We start from the raw sequence: 19041 nt of genomic DNA on the forward strand, positions 1-19041 counted from the left end.
AAAGAAAGAAAGAAAGAAAGAAAGAAAGAAAGAAAGAAAGAAAGAAAGAAAGAAAGAGAGAAAGAAAAGAAAGATACTAACATCAAAATCTAGAAAAACAATAGGTTAAAAAAATTATATTTAGGCTTGGGTCAGCCCCTTGGCCTAGTGGTTAAAAAAGCTGATCCCACACAGCTGATCACGTAATTTGAATCCCAGTCCTAGTAGCTTGAAAAATATGCTAGGTATGCATGAACATGCCCCAAATCCTTATCGGTTGGAGAAATGGACACAAGACTGTGGTATGACCACACCCCACTGGGGGATGTTTTCTCCCTCTCCCTCTCTATCTCTTTTCTAGCAAGTGCACGCATCCTCTGTCAAATAAAATTTAAAATCTTTTTATTTTTTGGAGAGGTTTTTGCTACAGGGCATGTGTGCTTTCCAGAAACACAGAGAGACAGAGAGACAGAAAGCGAGAAATCACCCCCCGGGGGGATGGCCATGCTGCAATCCCTTCTCCTCCATTCTCCTCTCAGGATCTTGGGCACGCATGCACATGCGCCTGGTGTGAGTTTAAGCCACTGGGTCCGGGACTCGAACCACAGTCGAGCGACATGGGAGTCCAGCGACATAGTCATTCCGCCAACTGCTGGTACCCAAGACTATGAGCTGCCATGTGGAAAGGGCTAAATCTTTTATCTGAAAAATGTTAATAATTAAATGAGATATATCAATTGTGATACAGCCACAAATGGAATAATGATAAACACTTTATATTTAAGGCTCCATGGCCTGGTAGTTAAGGCAGCCAGATTCCACATAGCTGACCATGTGATTCAACTCCCAGAAAACAAACCAGACATGTGTACATGTGTGCCCAAAATCCCGACAGGGTGGAGAAATGGAGGAGAAGGGATTGCAATGTGACCATATCTTATGGAAGATGCTTTTTCCTCTTCTCTCTCTCTCTCTGGTGAGTGCACATACCCTCTAACAAAAAAAAGAAAAAAAAGAATGTATAGTTCTTCAAATAACTACTTAATTTTAATTTTATTTGTTATTATTATTCTGATTTCTGTTTAAGTCACCAGAGAGGGACAGAGAGAGAGAAGGTAAGAAAGCAAGCCACCAGGTCTGAAACTTGAACTACAGTCGGCCATGTGGGAATCCAGTGCCTTAACCACACCGTCTGCTGATCCCTGTACATACAGTTTTAAAAACTATACACTCAGGGCCAGCAGGTGGCATGGTAGTTAAGGTGCTGGACTCCCACATGGCCGACTACAGTTCAAGTCTTCTACCTAGCAGCTTACTTTCTCACTTCCCTACCTCCCCCAGCCCCAGCCCCACTTCCCTGGTCAAATTTTAAAATAATAATGAGATAAAAATTAATTTTTTATTCTTCTTTTTTTTTGGGAGGTTTTTACCATAGGGTGCATGCGCTCACCAGAAAGACAAGAGACAGAGAGACAGAAAGCGAGAAATCACTCCCCAGAGGGGATGGCCACACTGCAATCCCTTCTCCTCCATTCTCCTCTCGGGATCTTGGGCACGCATGCACACGCACCCGGCGTGAGTTTAAGACACCGGGTCCGGAACTCAAACCACAGACAACATAGCCATTACGCCAACTGCTGGTCCCAAGATTAGCTTCTAAAAAACATCAGAAAAAGCAAGATACATTAATATACAATTTAATGTCAGGTATATGAGAACTATGGAGAGTAAAAAGGGTAAGAAAAGAGTGCCAGAGGCATGCTATTTTAGGTAAGGGCTTAGAGTTAATGTCCCTCAAGAAATGATATTTGAGCAAATATCTAACTAATGCTTGGGAGGAATCCTTGAAGATACCTGTGAGATTGCAGGTAGAGATATATTGAACTTGAAGTTGCCAAGGCAAAAAAAGTATGTTTGTATATCTTATGAAGAAAAAGTCAGTATGACAGAACAGGAATTAGGAAGGAGAAAAATGGTAAGAAGTGAGATCAGAGGACCAGCATGTGATGGTTAGGGTGCTGGACTCCCACAGGGCCAACTGCCATTCGAGTCCTGAGGCCAGTGGCTTGAAACTCATGCCGGGTATGTGTACATGCATGCCCAGAAACCTAGGAAGAAAACAGAGGAGAAGGGACTGTAACAAGGCCATCCTCTCTTGGGGTGATTTCTCACTTTCCCTCTCACTGTCTCTCTGTGTCTCTGGTGAGTGCACGTACCTATAGTAAAAACCTTAAAAAAAGAAAAAGAAATGAGGTTGGGGTGCTGCAGGGATAGGTTAGGGCTTTGAAGGCAACAATGAAAATTTGGGATTTTAAGTGGAAATGGGAAGTCAATAGAGATTATGGGTAAGGGAGATCAGATTCACATTTATATACCAAAATGTCAATTGTAGTTATCCCTCAGCTGAAAGATTTCCAATATCTTTTTTGTTTTGCTTCTCAATATTTATTCTTAGTCTCATCTCCAACAATAACTCTACTATGCCACTAACTATAAGTTCTTAAGACTCATTCAGGATTTTCAATTATGAAAAAATGATTTCAGTTAACTTTTTATTTTTTTCAAGGGAGGGCACTAAGCAGTCTGTGTGATGTGTTAAATTAAACTATTTTGTCCTGAAACAGTCTCTGTACTCTCACACTTGGATTCCTGTGGATAAGCCAAAATCATACATGTAAGGTTATTTTTCTGAACTAGTTGCTAGGTTACAACCAATTACAGCAGCTAGGCTTCAGTCAATCACAGGCATCCCCCCTTGTAAACTGTGTTAATGCTGATCAACTTCGGAATGTAGCCAATCCAAATTGTTTTCCTACCTCATTACTTCACTTTCATTTTTTGACATCACATTCCCCATTCCTGTTCATGTCACTTTCTTTTTCAGAACTTAAATAGTGTGTGACCACGAAGTTACCTGGAATTGTCCAGAAGTCCGGGAACAACTGCCTGATTTAAATCATGTTAAGATTTGCTCAATTAAAACTCTATTTAAAGTTGGCTGGTTTATTTTTCTTTTAATAGATGCTTAGTTTTGGGCGACTAGATTAAGGAATACCTAGAAACATGTTTCTGGAAGAGATTAACATATGAGTGTAAATAGGCTAGCTGTAGATCTGCTGTCAATGCGGAAAGCCTCAATCCAATTAACAGAGAGACTGTAAAAGATGCTAAAAGGATATGTAGAAGATCTGCTGTCAATGTGGAAAGCCTCAATCCAATCAACAGAGAGACTGTAAAAGATGCTAAAAGGATACATGCAGAAAACGAAGTGTTTGGTCTCTTGAGACAGAGCAAGACGGACTTCCTCTGTTGCCTCGGACATCAATTCAAAGCTCACCTGCCTTCAGTTTTCAGGATTTATACCAGTGCTGACCACCTCACAATGCCCATCTCTAGGCTCTCAGGCTCTAGGCCTCATGGTAAGCTACATCCATCATTAGCTTCCATGCCTCTGAAGCTTTTAGACTTGCACAGATTCACTCTACCAGACTCCCGGGATGTCCAGCTTGCAAATGGCTTGTTGGAGAACTTCCCAGATACCTCCAATAAGCTGATACCTCCAATAAATCCCCTCACATCTCATATATCTACACATGGCCTATTGGTTCTGTCTCCCTAGAGAATTCTAACACAGTTTGTTTCACTGTATTATGACTGCTTTTCAGATAGACATTTCTCTAAGAGAAGGAAAAACAATTTAATTATATAAATAACTATTCAGCTCCAAGTGTTTGGTTAAAAACCGAACATTGTTTACATTTAAACCAACTGTTCACATCAGAGAAGATGCTAATTCTTTAAGTTTCTGAGACATAATTAAATAAGATGAGGAAGATTCTATAAATTCCCAAGAAGGCAGAATATAGTTTGTCACTAAAAAGCAGACTTAAGTATCTACAGGCCACCTAACTCTAGAGTCAAGATCATAAGTATTTCACGAAGACTAAAGAGACCCAAGTTATCATCAACTACTTGAATTAATGTTTAATTACTTTTTCTTTTTTGAGATAGAGTTCTACTGTTGCCCAAGCTGGGTTCAAACTGACAATCCTCCTGCATCAACCTCCTCAGTAGTAGCTGAGATTATAGATGTATGAAACCATGCTGTACTAAATTACTTTTTAATTAATATATTGCACAAAGCAAACCTAAAGACAGGCTGATACAAATTTGAAATTTTTAGTACTGTAGTCATACATTCTGTGCTAGTGTCCCAATTAACTAAGATTAACTAAAGATATAAACACTAAGTCTTGACTTTTTAAAAAATCAACAGTAAACTTCAACCTGAAGATACAAACCTAGGAAAGACCTCCAATTATAACCCCCAGGCTTATTTCCATATATCTTTGCATTCAGACTCTACTATCCTAGCAAAGGCACCAAATAAGAGGCATTACTTAATAACCCTAAATTTTCTTATTTTGGAAAAGTAACCTAAATTGATAAAACAAAACCTCAAATTATCTTAAGAGTCTTTTTAATCACTTAACATTTATTAAATGTACAACCATCACTAAAGAAAAAGCTTATAACACTCAGTACAAATAATATATTTTATTTCATCCCTGAAAACATAAACAAAAAACAAAAATGTCCACATCTAATAAGACAGACTGAACAATTATTCCAAACTTCACCTGGCCACAGTATATAACTGATTTCTTCACATAAAGGTATTGTACAGAGAAGAGAGTTTGGAAAGCCATCTTTTAAGAAACAATATTTTCTCATAATTATTTTAATAAAATATTGGAATTATTGCTACTACACATGGTAGCATATTATAATAAGGAATGATACAATATTCAAAACTAAATTCAATATAGTCTAAATCTAGAAGCTAGCTGCACTTAAGCAGTTATAGAGAATAAATACTATGAAATATAGGGCACCATATGGCAATTAGATTTTCTACAAGGAAAATTTAAATGAAGGTGTATTTTGTTCTATACTATAATTAACCAAGATTAGGATCTCTTTTGCTATATACAACAGCTGTTTTCCTGAAAGATAGTCAATTTTCATCATTTAAATTATACTTGAAATGTTCTTAATATTTTAAGTGTTATTATATTAAATGAATAGCTAATGTATTTGTTATACAAATCTAAAACTTCATAAAGCAGGACACTCTTACATATTATAATGTTAACATTTTCCAATCAATTTAATGTAGCACAAATACCTTTATTATATACATCTGGCTAAATTCCTCAAGAGTCCCCATCTTCGAAGTATCTTAGTCCTCTTCTCTTCATCAACATAATAAAAGCAATAATTACCGGTTACTGAAATAATGTGCTTTCCTGATAACACAGACACTCAAGGGGTTAAACTTTTAAGTTAACATCTATATATGTGAATATCTCAGTAATTTTTAATCTCATCATAAAAATATCTTTTATTCTTCAGAATATATGTAAGAAAATTTTAAATGAGATTAGAAATTACAACTTTAATGTTGTTATTAAATAAATTTCCCCAATGTTTAAGGACAGTGGCTGCTACCCATTTCAATATTATACTCTTACAAATGTAACTTTTAAAAAATATACAATAATTAACCTTCAGTTATTTTGAAGGACAGTGCAAATGAAGACATTCTTTGGGTCATGATTTGAAAATATTATTTTCAACATTATATCTCTTTTCTCTGCTCATAATCTGAGTAACAAAATATAGTCATGGAAATAAGCACATTTTCTAATAGTTTTAATCTAACAGTTACATCTATTGACAACAAATGACAAAATGATTCATTAACAATATTCTCTACTCATCTGAAAAACATGTTATATACTTAAATAAATATCTCAGTGTTTTCATTTCAGCTTTCTCTCCAACAAAAAATGTATACAAAGATCACCTACCTGCTTACTACATCGACCATGTTATCAAATTCCTTTTAAGGCTATAGTACAGCATGGCAGAGACGTGCCTGAAAGCAAACTCATAACTTTAAAAAATTTTATATACAGAATTAGAGTTCCATGAATCCAGCATACTTCTTGAAAATGTGCAGAGCTTTTATTACAAAGTATTACTCTGTCCTAGCCAGCAATTAAAAAGCTTTTCTGCCATAGGATATAATCCACAGTGGATGAAGTAGCACTAGGTGATCTTCAATTGCTATCTAATGCTGCCTGATGCATTTATCCTTTTATTTGGAGTCACTGGCACCAAATTCCCACTAGTACCATTGGTAGTGTTGGTTGCTGAGCCATTCACAACAATATAGTCGATTTTGTTCTCCAGCTTCACCAACCGCTGCAAAATATCATCCAGAAGAACAGCAATTGTTCTTTTCAGATCCGCTAGGGAAGAAAATCCAAATATCATATTAAATACTTATAGAATACTTGATATTTGTGTTTTTACAGAGTTTGAGGAAAGACAGTGAACAGTTATTGGGACATTTGAAGGAAAGTATATTAGAGAAAATGCACTCATACCACAAGTAGGAAATGCCTAATAGTTTTAGTCAATAGTATCACAGTTTCCAAAAGGAATTTCAGAGTTGTAAATGTGGAAGAAACTCTCACTTCTCTAGTAGAATGTAACAGATTTAGAATCTGGATCCAAACATTAGTCCCTCTGTAAGGTACTCATTTTACCTTGAGTTTCTTTCTAAAATTTCCTTATTTCTTTAGTTTATTTTGATGGATAGTGTAAATAAATAACATTCTTTGGGTCATGATTTCAACACATTTTCAACATTATGCTTCCTTTCTCTGCTCATAATCTGAGTAACAAAAGATAGTAATGGTGGGGCCAGCAGGGGGTGTGGTGGTAAAGGGCCCTGGACTCTCACATGGCTGACCAAGGTTTGAGTGCCAACCCTTGTAGTTTGCTCTCTCACTTTCTCTCTCTCTCTCTGTCCTTCTCTGGTCAAATTAAAATAAAATAAGTGAATAAATAAATAAAGTTAAATTTTAAAATTCTTTTTAAAAAAAGATAGTAATAGAAATTAAGCACATTTCCTAATTTTTTTGTGTGTGTGTGGGGTTGTGGGGGTAACGGATTGTTTTGCTATAGGGCTGCGTGCTTGCCAGAGACACAGAGAGACAGAAAATGAGAAATCACCCCCTGAGGGGATGGCCACGCCTCAGTCCTACCTCCTCCATTTTCCTCGAGATTTTTGGCACAAAAGCACACATGTCCAGTTTGAGTCTCAAGCCACTGGGTCCAGAACTTGGGCAGAGGTTGGTCACATGGGAGTCCAGCATCTTAATCACCACACCACCTGCTGTCTCTCCCCGCCCCTTTTTTTAATAACCAGAGGTACATGCACTCACCAAAAAGAAGTGACAACACCCCCCACTGGAATATGGTCACTCAGCAATCCTTTTTTCTTCATTTCTCCAACCCATTAGGATTTGGGGCATGCACACATACATGCCCAGTGTGTTTTTCAAACCACCAGGCCAAAATTTGAACTGCTGTCAGTCATGGGGGATCTGGCTCCCTACACACAAGGTTTAAACATACACTATGGGGTCAGCCCCTAATAGTCTTAATCTAATGATTACATCTATTGACAGTAAATAGTAGAATAATTTAATAACAATAGTATCCACTTGTCTGAAAAACGTGTTATATACAGGGAACCAGCAGTTAGCGTAATGGCTATGTCGCTGGACTCCAAGTAGTAGACTGTGGTTTGCGTCCCGGACCCAGTGGCTTACAACTCACGCCGGGCGCGTGTGCATGCATGCCCAAGATCCCGAGAGGAGAATGGAGGAGAAGGGATTGCGGCGTGGCCATCCCCCCTGGGGGGTGATTTCTCACTTTCTGTCTCTATGTCTCTCTCTGTCTGGCGAGCGCACGTGCACTATAGCGAAAAACCTCTCCAAAAAAATAAAACATGTTATATACTTAAATATTTCAGAAAGAGAAACAGATACTGCCAACAGGGTAGTCACATCACCATCCACTCCCAGCCTCAGCCAGCCATTATCCTGACTTTCTTAAGCAGTCTGTAAAGAATACTATGGACTAGGCATGTATGGTAAAAGTTAGCTATGTAAGAGATTCAAGGAGAAGCAGAAACAAGAAACCTGGAATATCCACAGGATAAAGTATAGGGGAGCCTAGGGTTCAGGGCAAATGCCATGAACTTGATCAGTGATGAGGATACCATAGCGGTAGTTCTTCCATGCCATCCAGAGAAATGGTAGAGAAAACTATGTCTTTTGACTTCTTTGAAAGGTTAAGAAATTTCAGCAGAATTTACCTGGCAAAAATTCTGAGCCTTTTCTTTTTTAGAATTCTCTTTTCTCAGTTTTCCCAAAAGTACCTAGCACATATTAGGTACTCAATTAATGGCAGTTAGTATGTTATTTTTTGTTGAATCTGGACCAAAAAAGCAACGCAACTCCTAATTTGGATTACCAGGAGAAATTCATCTAACAACTGATAAATTGTTGGTGGTTCTGTTACTAAAATATAAAAGTACAACATGAGAAAAAATAAATTGAACTTTATCAAAATTTAAAATTTAGAGATATTGAAGGATATTATCAAAGTGTATAGACAACATATAGAATTGGAAAACTGCAAATTGCTTATCTCACACAGACTTACTTTCCAAAACATACAAATATGAAGATCTCTTATAACTTAAGGACAAAAGGATGAAGAACCCAATTTAAACAAACAAACTTGCTATAGGGAGATACACTTGCTGGAGAGAGAGAGAGAGAAAGGTAAAGTGAGAAAGAACCTGGGGGGGGGGGGGGGGGCACATCCCTTTTCCTCCATTCTCCTGTCTAGATATTGGGTGCACACACACACACACACACACACGTATGTGTGCCCAGGGTGTTTTTCAAGCAGCCAGATACAGGACTTGAACTGTGCAACTGGCCAACGAAGATTTAGCCATCTTAACTACCACGCCACTGGCTAGCCCACACCCTGTTTTTTAAATGGGCAAACACTTGCAAGGACATTTCTCCAAAGGTAATATGCAAATGACTAATAAGCACATTAAAAGATACTTAACAGGGACCTAACAGGGATGGTGTTGTGGTTAAGGCTCTGGACTTGCAACAGGCCAACTGCTGTTTGATTCCTGAACCTGAGAGCCTGCTTTCTCACTTTTCCTCTCTCTGTCTCTGTCTCTCTCTAGTGAGTGTACATGTGCTATAGCAAGTTTAAAAAATAATTTTAAAAATTAAATAACTAAAAAAATATGTATATACCTAGCATCACTAGCATTAGAAAAATGTGTATCAAACCACTTTAAACTTACTAGGATGTCTATTAAATCAAAGACAATAAGTACTAGTGGGGATATATAGAAAATGAAACCCTCTTACATTACTGGTGAAAATATAAATTGGTACAATTGCTAGAGCAGTTCCTCAGAAAACTAAACACAGGTCTGACCCCAGAGCACAGTGCTTGGGTGCTATGCATGGGAGCCAGATCATACATGACTGACCACAGTTTGAAGCCTGGCCCTTGCTGTTTGAAAAACACATCAGGTGTCTGTGATTGCATGCCCCAAATTTCTTGACAGGATGGAGAAATAGGGATGAAAGGATTGTGGTATGATCACACCCCATTAGGAGATGCTTTCTCTCTCTTTCTCTGGCCAATGTACTCACCCTATAGCCAAAAAACAAAGAAGAGGCTAAACAGAGAATTACAATATGACCAAGGAACTCCACTCCTAGGTATATACGCAAAGGAATTGAAAGCAAAAACACAAAAGAGATACACTAATGCTCACTTCAGCTTTATTCACAATAAACAATCCAAGTATCCATCAATGGATAAATAAATAAATAAAATGTGGTATTGACTTAAAATGGGTTATTATTCAGCTATAAAAAGAAATGATTCTGATGTATTCTACAAGATGGATGAATCCTGAAGATGTTAAAAAAGCTGAAATAAGCAGAAGTCAAACATTACATACTCCTGTGTTTATGTAATATCTAGAGTAGGCAAATTTACAGAGACAGAAAGTAGAATAGAAGTTATTAAGAGCCAAGGGAAGGGGGAAATGAAGGTCTGTTGCCTAATGGTTACAGGGTTTCTTGTTTGGGGTGATGCAAGTTTTGGAAAGAGACAGCAGTAATGGTTGTATACCATTGTGAATGTACTTAATATCAATGAACTTCACACTTAAAAATAGTTAAATGGCAAATTTCATGTTTTATATATGTTTTACAAAAGTGTTTTATATATACATACATACATAATCACAATTTTTAAAAGGAAAAAAGGTATTTGAAAGGATCAGTGAGAGCAGTAGTGGTGGGTTGTGATAGAAGGTAATTAGAAAATGTTTATCAAGACCAGCATAATGGTTATGTTGCTGGAATCCCACATAGTCAACTGTGGTTTGAGTCTCAGACCCAGAGGCTTGAAACACGCCAGGCACATGTACCCAAAATCCCAAGAGGAGAATGGAGAAGGAACTGTGGCATGGTCATCCTCCCAGGAGGTGACTTCTCGCACAACCAATAGTAAAAATCTCTCAATAAATAAATTAATTAATTAAATAACAATCCCCATTTAAAAAAAAAAAGTTTATCAAAAAAATGTGAATATAGGACCAGATGATGGTGCAGGGACAACACAACTGGTCCCACATGGGAAAGTCCAAGATTCCTGTTACAAGACCTCCCTATACATGCTGCACACCTGTGCCTGTGACCAGACCTGGATGGAGCTGAGGATAAATCATGTTATGAGGACTCTGCTGAGGGTGCCTGTCTATCTCCAATCAATCAATCAGTCAATAAGAATGTAAGGCCAGCCACATGGGACAGCAGTTATGTGCTCCTTAAGGGAAGCAAGATGCCCACTTGGCAACCATGGGTTGAGTCTTGGCCCAATCCAGCTAAAATATGCTGGACACATGCACCAGTGCCCAAGACCAGACAGGTTAGAGGACAGGAGAAAGGGGATCGTGGTCTGATCAGATCTTCTCTCTCTGTTTCTCTGTCACATGCTTAGACGTACACACTATCATAAATGAAAGGGAAAAAATCCTACCTTTTAGCTCAAGAAGGAAAATAAAAAGAATGGGCTATTACAAATGTTAAGAACACAGATACTATCAAAAAGTACCTTGCCTGATCATTTCATGATATACAAAAATGAAAAGAAGGGTATACTACTACTAGATATGCTAAAAAATTGACATAAAAGATTCTAAGGATGCTAAACACTATCAGGGATTGCGAGGCACGGCAAGAATCCATTATCATCCCTAAACCTATAGAACAAAAGGAGAAAACAGTGATCTACCAGAGCATGAATTCAAGTCACCCAGTAGAAAAACAGAACCAAGGCAAAGTGTCTGGCAGAAACTGGCACTACAAAGGTGACAAGAGTACCACTGGAGACCCCACCTGATGCAGAGAGGAAGGAGAGAACTTTGACTTTCCCTTCCTACTTTCCAAACCCCTGCCAGTGCCTCCCACTGGCTGAACCCAGTTGACTTCTGCCTGGGAGTTTGGAAAATGCCACCTACTGGGATTACCATCCCTTGGGATACAAAACAGAACAGGAAGAGTACAGAATAAACCTGAGGGCAACCACACATAGGATCAGCACAAACAGCATATACACATGCCTTTGCAGACCCTCTACTTATGTCATAATATATCTTTTCTTAATATCTCAGTAATGTTTTGTTTGTACTTTTATGTTAGCTCCCTCAGTCTGTTGTATAGAGGCAGATATAACTAAAGGTAAATGTACATACACACGAAAATGGAACCAAACAGTAGGAAAATGCAAAATGACTAATGAACACTTAAGGATTTTTTGGGGAGACAGAGTTCTGCTATAGGGCACGTACACACACTAAAAAGAGAGAAAGAGACAGAGAGACAGAAAGTGAGCGATCACTCCCAAGGTGGATGGCCACACTGCAATCCCTTCCTTCCATTCTCTTGGGATCTTGGGCACACATGCACATGTGGACAGAAGTCTGACTACTTTTCCTATTTGTCCAAAATCTTTTCAAAAGGGACTGGGGAAATCATGCCCACAAACATTAACAGACCATTTATTTTCTATTAACAGGATTGTTCCTACCTACTGTCCCTGGCATAGTATCTTTGAGATGTATATTTCAACTCATTACAGTATATTCTTTCACTTATCTCTTCCCAACACACAGAACTTCCCTTTTCCTTGAGATGTAGATTAAGCCTTTCTTTAACTAATCTCTTCCCAAGACACAGATCTTCCCTTCCAATCACCAACCTAAGAACTGTGGAACCCACCTATAACCTACAAGCCCCTGCTTCTACATGTCCTGCCTTTTTGGGCCAGACCAATGAAAAATCTTTTCACTAAATGATGTCTGTCAATCTCAAAAACAAATAAAAGGAAGCTCTGTACATGATCACCCCGAGAAAGTCATGTCTGCCTCTTCTCCGGGCCTAGGTCACTCATATTTGGCTTGGAAATAAACCGCATTAATTATTAATTATTAATTTTAAACTTGGTTATTTTTTCCGTCAACAATAGGAAGAAGGATGTGCCCAGTGTTGAGTTCTAAGCTGCTAGGTCCAGGACTCAAACCATGGTCAACTACATGGGAGTCCAGTGACATAACCATTACACCATATGCTGGTCCCAGAAAATACTTTGATTTGTACCGTGTATTAAATACTTGCATGAGGACCAGCAGATGGTTACATAACTGGACCAACAAGTAGTTGACCATAGTTCAAGTCCTGAATCTGGCAACTTTAAACTCATGCCTGATACATGTGGGTGCATGCCCAAGATCCTGAGAAGAGAATGGAGAAGGGGTTGTGGCATGGCCATCTCCCGGGGGGGCGGGGGGGGTGATTTCACATTCTCTGTCTGTCTGTCTCTCTCTCTGTGTCAGATGCACACACCCTATAGCAAAAATATCTCTCTCAAAAAAAAAAAAAAGAAGTTTTTTCCTCATATTTTTCAAGTTCAAATTTATGTTTTACCATCATTAAGCATCAGTAGTGGTAAAGTACAAGCAAGAAAATTTAAAAGTCATTATTTTTAAAAAGTTTATTTCTTTTTTCCATGAGCAAGAGAAGAAAGAAAAAGTGAGATAGGCACCCCCATATCACAATCTACTCCCAACCTCATTCATGGATTATAGACAAGTGTGTGTCTGATGTGCTGGGGAGGTCTCGAGACAGGAACCTGGAATCTTCCCATGTGAGTTAGCCTCAAAGAGCACTGTTACCATTGTATCACTGTCCAGCTCCCTTGAAGTCACTACTGTGGACAGAAGTTTGACTACTTTTCCTATTTTTCCAAAATCTTTTCAAAAGGGACTAGAGAAGTCATGTCCACAAACATTAACAGAATTCTTCCTACCTCCTGTCCCTGGCATAGTACTTTGAGATGTATATTTCAACCCATTACAGTACATTCTTTTGCTTATCTCTTCCCAAGACACAGAACTTCCCTTCCTTTGAGATGTAGATTAAGCCTTTCTTTAACCAATCTCTTCCCAAGACACAGATCTTCCCTTCCAATCACCAACCTAAGAACTGTGGAACCCACCTATAACCTACAAGCCCCAACTTCTATATGCCCCGCCTTTTTGGGCCAGACCAATGGAAAATCTTTTCACTAAATGTTGTCTGTCAATCTCAAAAACAAATAAAAGGAACCCCTGTACATGATCACCCCGAGAAAGGCATGTATGCCTCTTCCCCGGGCCTAGGTCACTCATATTTGGCTTGGAAATAAACCACATTGATTATTCATTATTAATTTTACAGTTGGTTATTTTTCCATCGACACTTATTTTTTTAAGGTATTTACTTAATTTTATTACCATTACCATTTTTTTTTTAATTTGTTACAGGACATGTGCTCACCAGAAAGAGAAAGAGAGAGAGGAAAGTGAGAAAGCAAGCCACCATGTCTGGGACTCAAACCATAGTCAGCCATGTGGGAGTCCAGCACCTTAACCACCACACCATATGCTGGCCCTAAAGTCACTTCTTATCAAAATAAATTACCCACTATAAAGTTTTACCATGCAGCAAGCAATAAAACAGAGAGCTTCCTAAGAAACAGAAGCTAAGTATTACACCAAAGAGAACATTATGAAGTAAAAGTTCTCTCAAAAATTTCAAGGGCTAACACAGTTAGAAAACATAACCTGTGTGGAGCAGACCCACGTGGAAAGGTTACAGTTGGGCCAGAAACTTCCTTGAGTAGATGTGCGCACATGTGCCCATGATCCTGGCTGGCTTGAGTTGGGGGGGGTGGTATAGTACAAGCAAGAAAATTTAGAAGTCTCACAGTGTTGAGACTCTGTTGAACATACTATATCTTTCTCATTCATGGAATAAATTTAAAGGAAAATAAATAAATGAAACCTCATCTCCTCCGTAGTTAAATGCACATTTCATCTTTTACATATTTAATATAACTACCTTCTCCCATTGAGTGAATAAATTACGTCACTCAACAAATACTCTATTATTACTCTACTTAAGATTGTACGGCACACTGTTTAGATATCATAAGTGGGCCAAAATATGTTATCAAAACATTAAATATAAATGAAAGACCTAGGTACATAAATATGCTCACCAGCAAGAAAGACAAACAGTGAGAAGGAAAATGAGAAATCATTCTTAGGGAGGGTAGCAGTCCCTCAATCCCTTCTCCCTGACTCTCTTCCTGGAGCAGGTCCACACTCGCAACCCCCAGGTATGGGACTCAATCCAAAGTAAGCCACATAAGAATCCAGCACCTTAATCACCATGCCACCTGCTGGTCCTAGTTTTTATACTTTTTGTTTTGGGGGGTTTGTTCTGTTTTAGATTTTTTGCTATAGGAAGCATATACTCGCCAAAGGGGGAGGAGGGATAGTGAGTAATATAATCCCTTCTCCTCTACTCTCCTCCCAGGATCTTAGGCACATACACACATGCCCAGCATGTTTTTCAAATCACCATGTCCGGTACTCAAACCGCAGAGTCAGCCATGTGGGTTCCAGCAACTTATCTATCATGACACTTTGGCCCCTCTTTGTCTGGTTTTGATATAAGGATAATTCATAAAATGAATTTGAAGGTGTTCCCTTCTCCTACTTGTTGGAAAAGATTGCACAAAATGTTAATTCTTTAAACTTCTGGTAGAATTCTCTAGAAAAACCATTTGGACCTTGAGGTTTCTTTCTAAGGAGTTTGTTTTGTTTTGGTTTGGTTTGTTTGTTTTTGAGAAGTTTTTGCTATAGGGCATGTGCGCTCGCCAGAAAGACAGAGAGACAGAGAAACAGAAAGTGAGAAATCACCCCCCGGGGGGCGGGGATGGCCATGCCGCAATCCTTCCTCCTCCATTCTCTTGGGATCTTGGGCATGCACGCACACACGCCCGGTGTGAGTTTAAGCCACCAGGTCCAGGACTCAAACTACCATCGACTACATGGGAGTCCAGCAACATAGCCATTATGCCAACTGCTATTCCTCTCTCTTAGAAGTTTTTAAGTTATAAATTTCATTTTTTTTAATAGAAATTTTTGCTATGGGGCACGTGCACTCACTGAAAAGGTGGGGAGTCAAAGCAAGAAATCACCTCCCAGGGTGAATGGCCATACCACAATCCCTTCTCCTCCATTCTCCTGTCAGGATTTTGGGCATGCAAGCTTGTGTGCCTAGCGTGAGTTAGCATGAGTTTTAAGCCTCCAGGACCGGGATTTAAACGACTGTCAAGTATGTGGGAGTCCAGCAAAGTGCCATCCATTGGCCCCTAAATTTGATTTCTCTAATAGTTATAGGACTATTCAAACGATCTATTTCATATTGGATGAGTTGTAGCAGTTTCTGTTTTTTGAAGAACTGATTTATTTCAACAAGTTATCAAATTTACTTGTGTAGAGTTTTTTTCTAATGTTCTCTTATTATCCTTTTGACATCTGCATGGTCTATACTGAGTACACTCACTTTTACTCCTGATATTGGTAATTCATGTCTTCTCTTTTTTCAGTCTTAGGAAGTTTGCCAATTTCTTTGACCTTTTCAAAGGACAAGTTGTATGTGTCGTTGCCTTTATTGTTTTCGTCTTTCCAATTTCATTGACTTTTGCTCTTATCTTTATTATTTCCTTCTTTCTGTTTGCTTTAGATTTATTCTGCTTTTTTCTTCTCTTTCTTTTTTATTGCCAAATGGCACATGTGTACCAAAGCAAGAGAGAGAGAGAGAGAGGGAGAGAAAGCACCCCATCCCCGCAGTGAGGTGTGGTCATGCTACAATCATTTTTCCTTCATTTCTCTATCCACCCAGAATCTGGAAAACACATCTGTATGCCCCCTGCATGCTTATCGAGCTGCTAGGGCTAAGATGTGAACCACAGTCAGCCACTACTTCCTAGTGCACAGCACTTAACCAGTATGCTAAGGGGCCAGTTCTTTTATTTTTCTAGGTTCTTGAGGTAAGACCTTCAATCATGAATTTGAAACTTTTCCTGTTTGCCTAATGTATGTACTTGGTGTTCTAAATAATCCTCTCAGCACTGCTTTAGCCATGTCCCACAATTTCACTGTTTAATTTTCATTTAATTCAGTTTAATGTATTTAATATCACTTGAGACCTCCTCTTTCACTTGTACATTTAAAAGTATGTTGGTTAGTTTCCAACCATTAGAGATTTTCCTATTATCTTTCTATTACTGATAAAAATTTGATTCCACTGTGGTTAGTGAATATACTCACTCACAGACTTCAATTCTTTTAAGTTGGCTGAGATTTGTTTTATGACCCAGGATACAGCCTATTTTGGTGACTATTCCAGGAATTCTGTGCTTTTTAAATTTTTGTGATGGGAGTATGTGCTCATCAGAAAGAGACTGGGGGGGGGGAGTGAGCAATCACCCCCCTCCCAGGAGGCCACAATCCCTTCTCCTCCATTCTCATCTTAAAATTTGGGGCATGCATACACAGGCACCCAGAGTGTTTTTCAAGCTGCCAAGTCTAGGACTTGAAACACTGAGTCAGCCATGTGGGATCCAGCACCTTAAGCACCATGCCACCTGCTGGCCCTCTAGAAATTCTTGAAAAACATGTATTCCACTGTTGTTGAAGTGTTCTATATATATATAAATTTAGGTATGTAGCACAGTTTATCCATGTAAATAAATAAATTGTATATACCTAGAAAAATTAGAAAAAACATTTCCCATTAAGCAAGATGCAATTTTTTAGTTTTTTCCAAGACTTTTTGTTTTAGTTTTCAAATTTTAATCATGATGTGTCTTGGCATGGACTTGTTGGCATGAATTTATCCTACTTGGTGTTTGCTCAGCTGCCTGAATGTGAGATCGGTTTTTTGCCAAATTTGAAAAGTCTGGAGCCTTTATTTTAGAGTATTTTTCTAACTTGTCTCCCTTTCTCCTGTTCTTCCTGAACTCCAATAGCATAAATGTTATATCTTTTTTATAATCTCACAGGTTCCTGAAGCTCTACTGTTTTGTTTGTTTTTTGTCTATTTTGTCACTGTTATCCAGATAAATAAATACACAGTTCTATCTTCCAGGTCACTGATTCTTTCCTCTGTCTTCTCCATTCTGTTGTTGAGCCAATTTGCTGAGCTTTTTATGTCAGTTGTATTTTTCAGTTCTAAAATTCTCATTTGGCTCTTCATATGTCCTATTTTTCTGAGATTCTTTTTGTTGAAACTTTCTATTTTTTTCATTTATTTCATGTTTGTTAAGTGCCCCCTGGAACATTTTCAACATGGCTGCTTCAAAATCTTTTTCAGAGAATTCTAAGATCTGTCAATAATTTAATCTGTTTAAGCTGCTATACAAAAACACCATAGATTGAGTAATTTATAAATAATAGAAATTTCTCCCAGTTCTAGAGCTAAGAAGTCCAACATCAAGGCACCAGCGGATTCGGTGTCTGGTGGGGGACTATTTCTCATAGATGGTGATATCTAGGTGTCTTCAGGTAGCAGAAGGGAAGAAGCTTTCTTTTCATTTTTCCTAAATTTTTGCCAGAGGGTATATATGCTCACTAGAGAGAGATGGAGAAAAAGGGAAAGGAGATGACACACTTATGGGGAATGGTCATTTCTCAATCTCTTATCCTCTATTTCTCCCTCCTTTTGGGATTTTAGGCACACACTCATGCACTACGCTTGTTTCTCAAGGTTTGAACTGTGGGGTCAGCCATGTGGGATCTGGTTGCCTTAACCACCAGGCCACAGACGTGGCCCTCTGAAACCTCTTTTATCAGGGAACTGAGCCCATTCATGAGGGTGGAGCCCTCATGACCGAATCACCTCCCAAAGGTCCCACCTTTTAATACCATTGCCTTGGCAATTAAGTTACAATTTTTTTAACACAAACCATGTATTGACTTATTAATTTTTTATGACCAAAATAAAACAAACCTGTTAGAACACTTTATAAATGTATATTGTCTACTTTTCAATTTCTATAAACCAAGGTATAATCAACACAGATTAACCTTTTCTTGAAGAACTGATACTATGCGCATAATTTAGTATAATGAGTTTCCAACATATTTAAAGTTGTCAGTAGTATAATAAAGAAAAATAAAGTGAGATGAGATTTGAGCAGTGGTCTTATGAATTTTTTTAAAGGTTCTATCAGTTTGTTTGTTTCTTCATAAACATATCTATAAAATATGTGGCCATTACACATAGCTGGGCACATAGCACAGATGGCTACCTTATAAAATACTACTGTTACCATGGTAAATAAAAGACATTCTCTTTCAAGTATTTTTCCTATTCTTTAAGAATCCACTGGGACCAGCAGTTAGCGTAATGGCTATGTCGCTGGACTCCCATGTAGTTGACTGCGGTTCACGTCCTGGACCCCGGTGGCTTAAAACTCATGCAGGCGCAGGTGCATGCGTGCCCAAGATCCTGAGAGGAGAATAGAGGAGAAGGGATTGCGGCGTGGCCATCCCCCCTGGAGGGTGATTTCTCGCTTTCTGTCTCTCTGTCTCTCTCTATCTGTCTGGTGAGTACACACACCCTGTAGCAAAAACTTCTCAAAAAAAAAAAAAAAAAAACCCCCGCCATTGTTTCTTTTGGGGTTTTTGGACTA

The 19041-nt window shown here is 38.5% G+C and overlaps 1 protein-coding gene across 7 annotated transcripts in view; it reads right to left on the reverse strand.

Moving 5' to 3' along the window:
- Positions 1-4521: 4521 nt before the first annotated feature.
- The window catches only part of CCDC126 (coiled-coil domain containing 126), a 53850-nt gene continuing 39330 nt past the window's right edge, over positions 4522-19041 (reverse strand). For 6 of the 7 annotated variants that reach the window (XM_014587129.2, XM_014587125.2, XM_014587124.2 and 3 more), the window contains one exon: positions 4522-6296. In XM_014587129.2, coding sequence (XP_014442615.1) covers positions 6112-6296 — 185 coding nt within the window. In that variant the 3' untranslated portion in view covers positions 4522-6111. The remainder of the gene's footprint in view (positions 6297-19041) is intronic. The other variant, XM_027771119.1, reaches the window with a different exon arrangement.

Source organism: Tupaia chinensis, unplaced genomic scaffold, assembly GCF_000334495.1.
Source record: "Tupaia chinensis unplaced genomic scaffold, TupChi_1.0 Scaffold000184_1, whole genome shotgun sequence".
In the NCBI taxonomy this organism is placed as follows: Eukaryota; Metazoa; Chordata; class Mammalia; order Scandentia; family Tupaiidae; genus Tupaia; species Tupaia belangeri.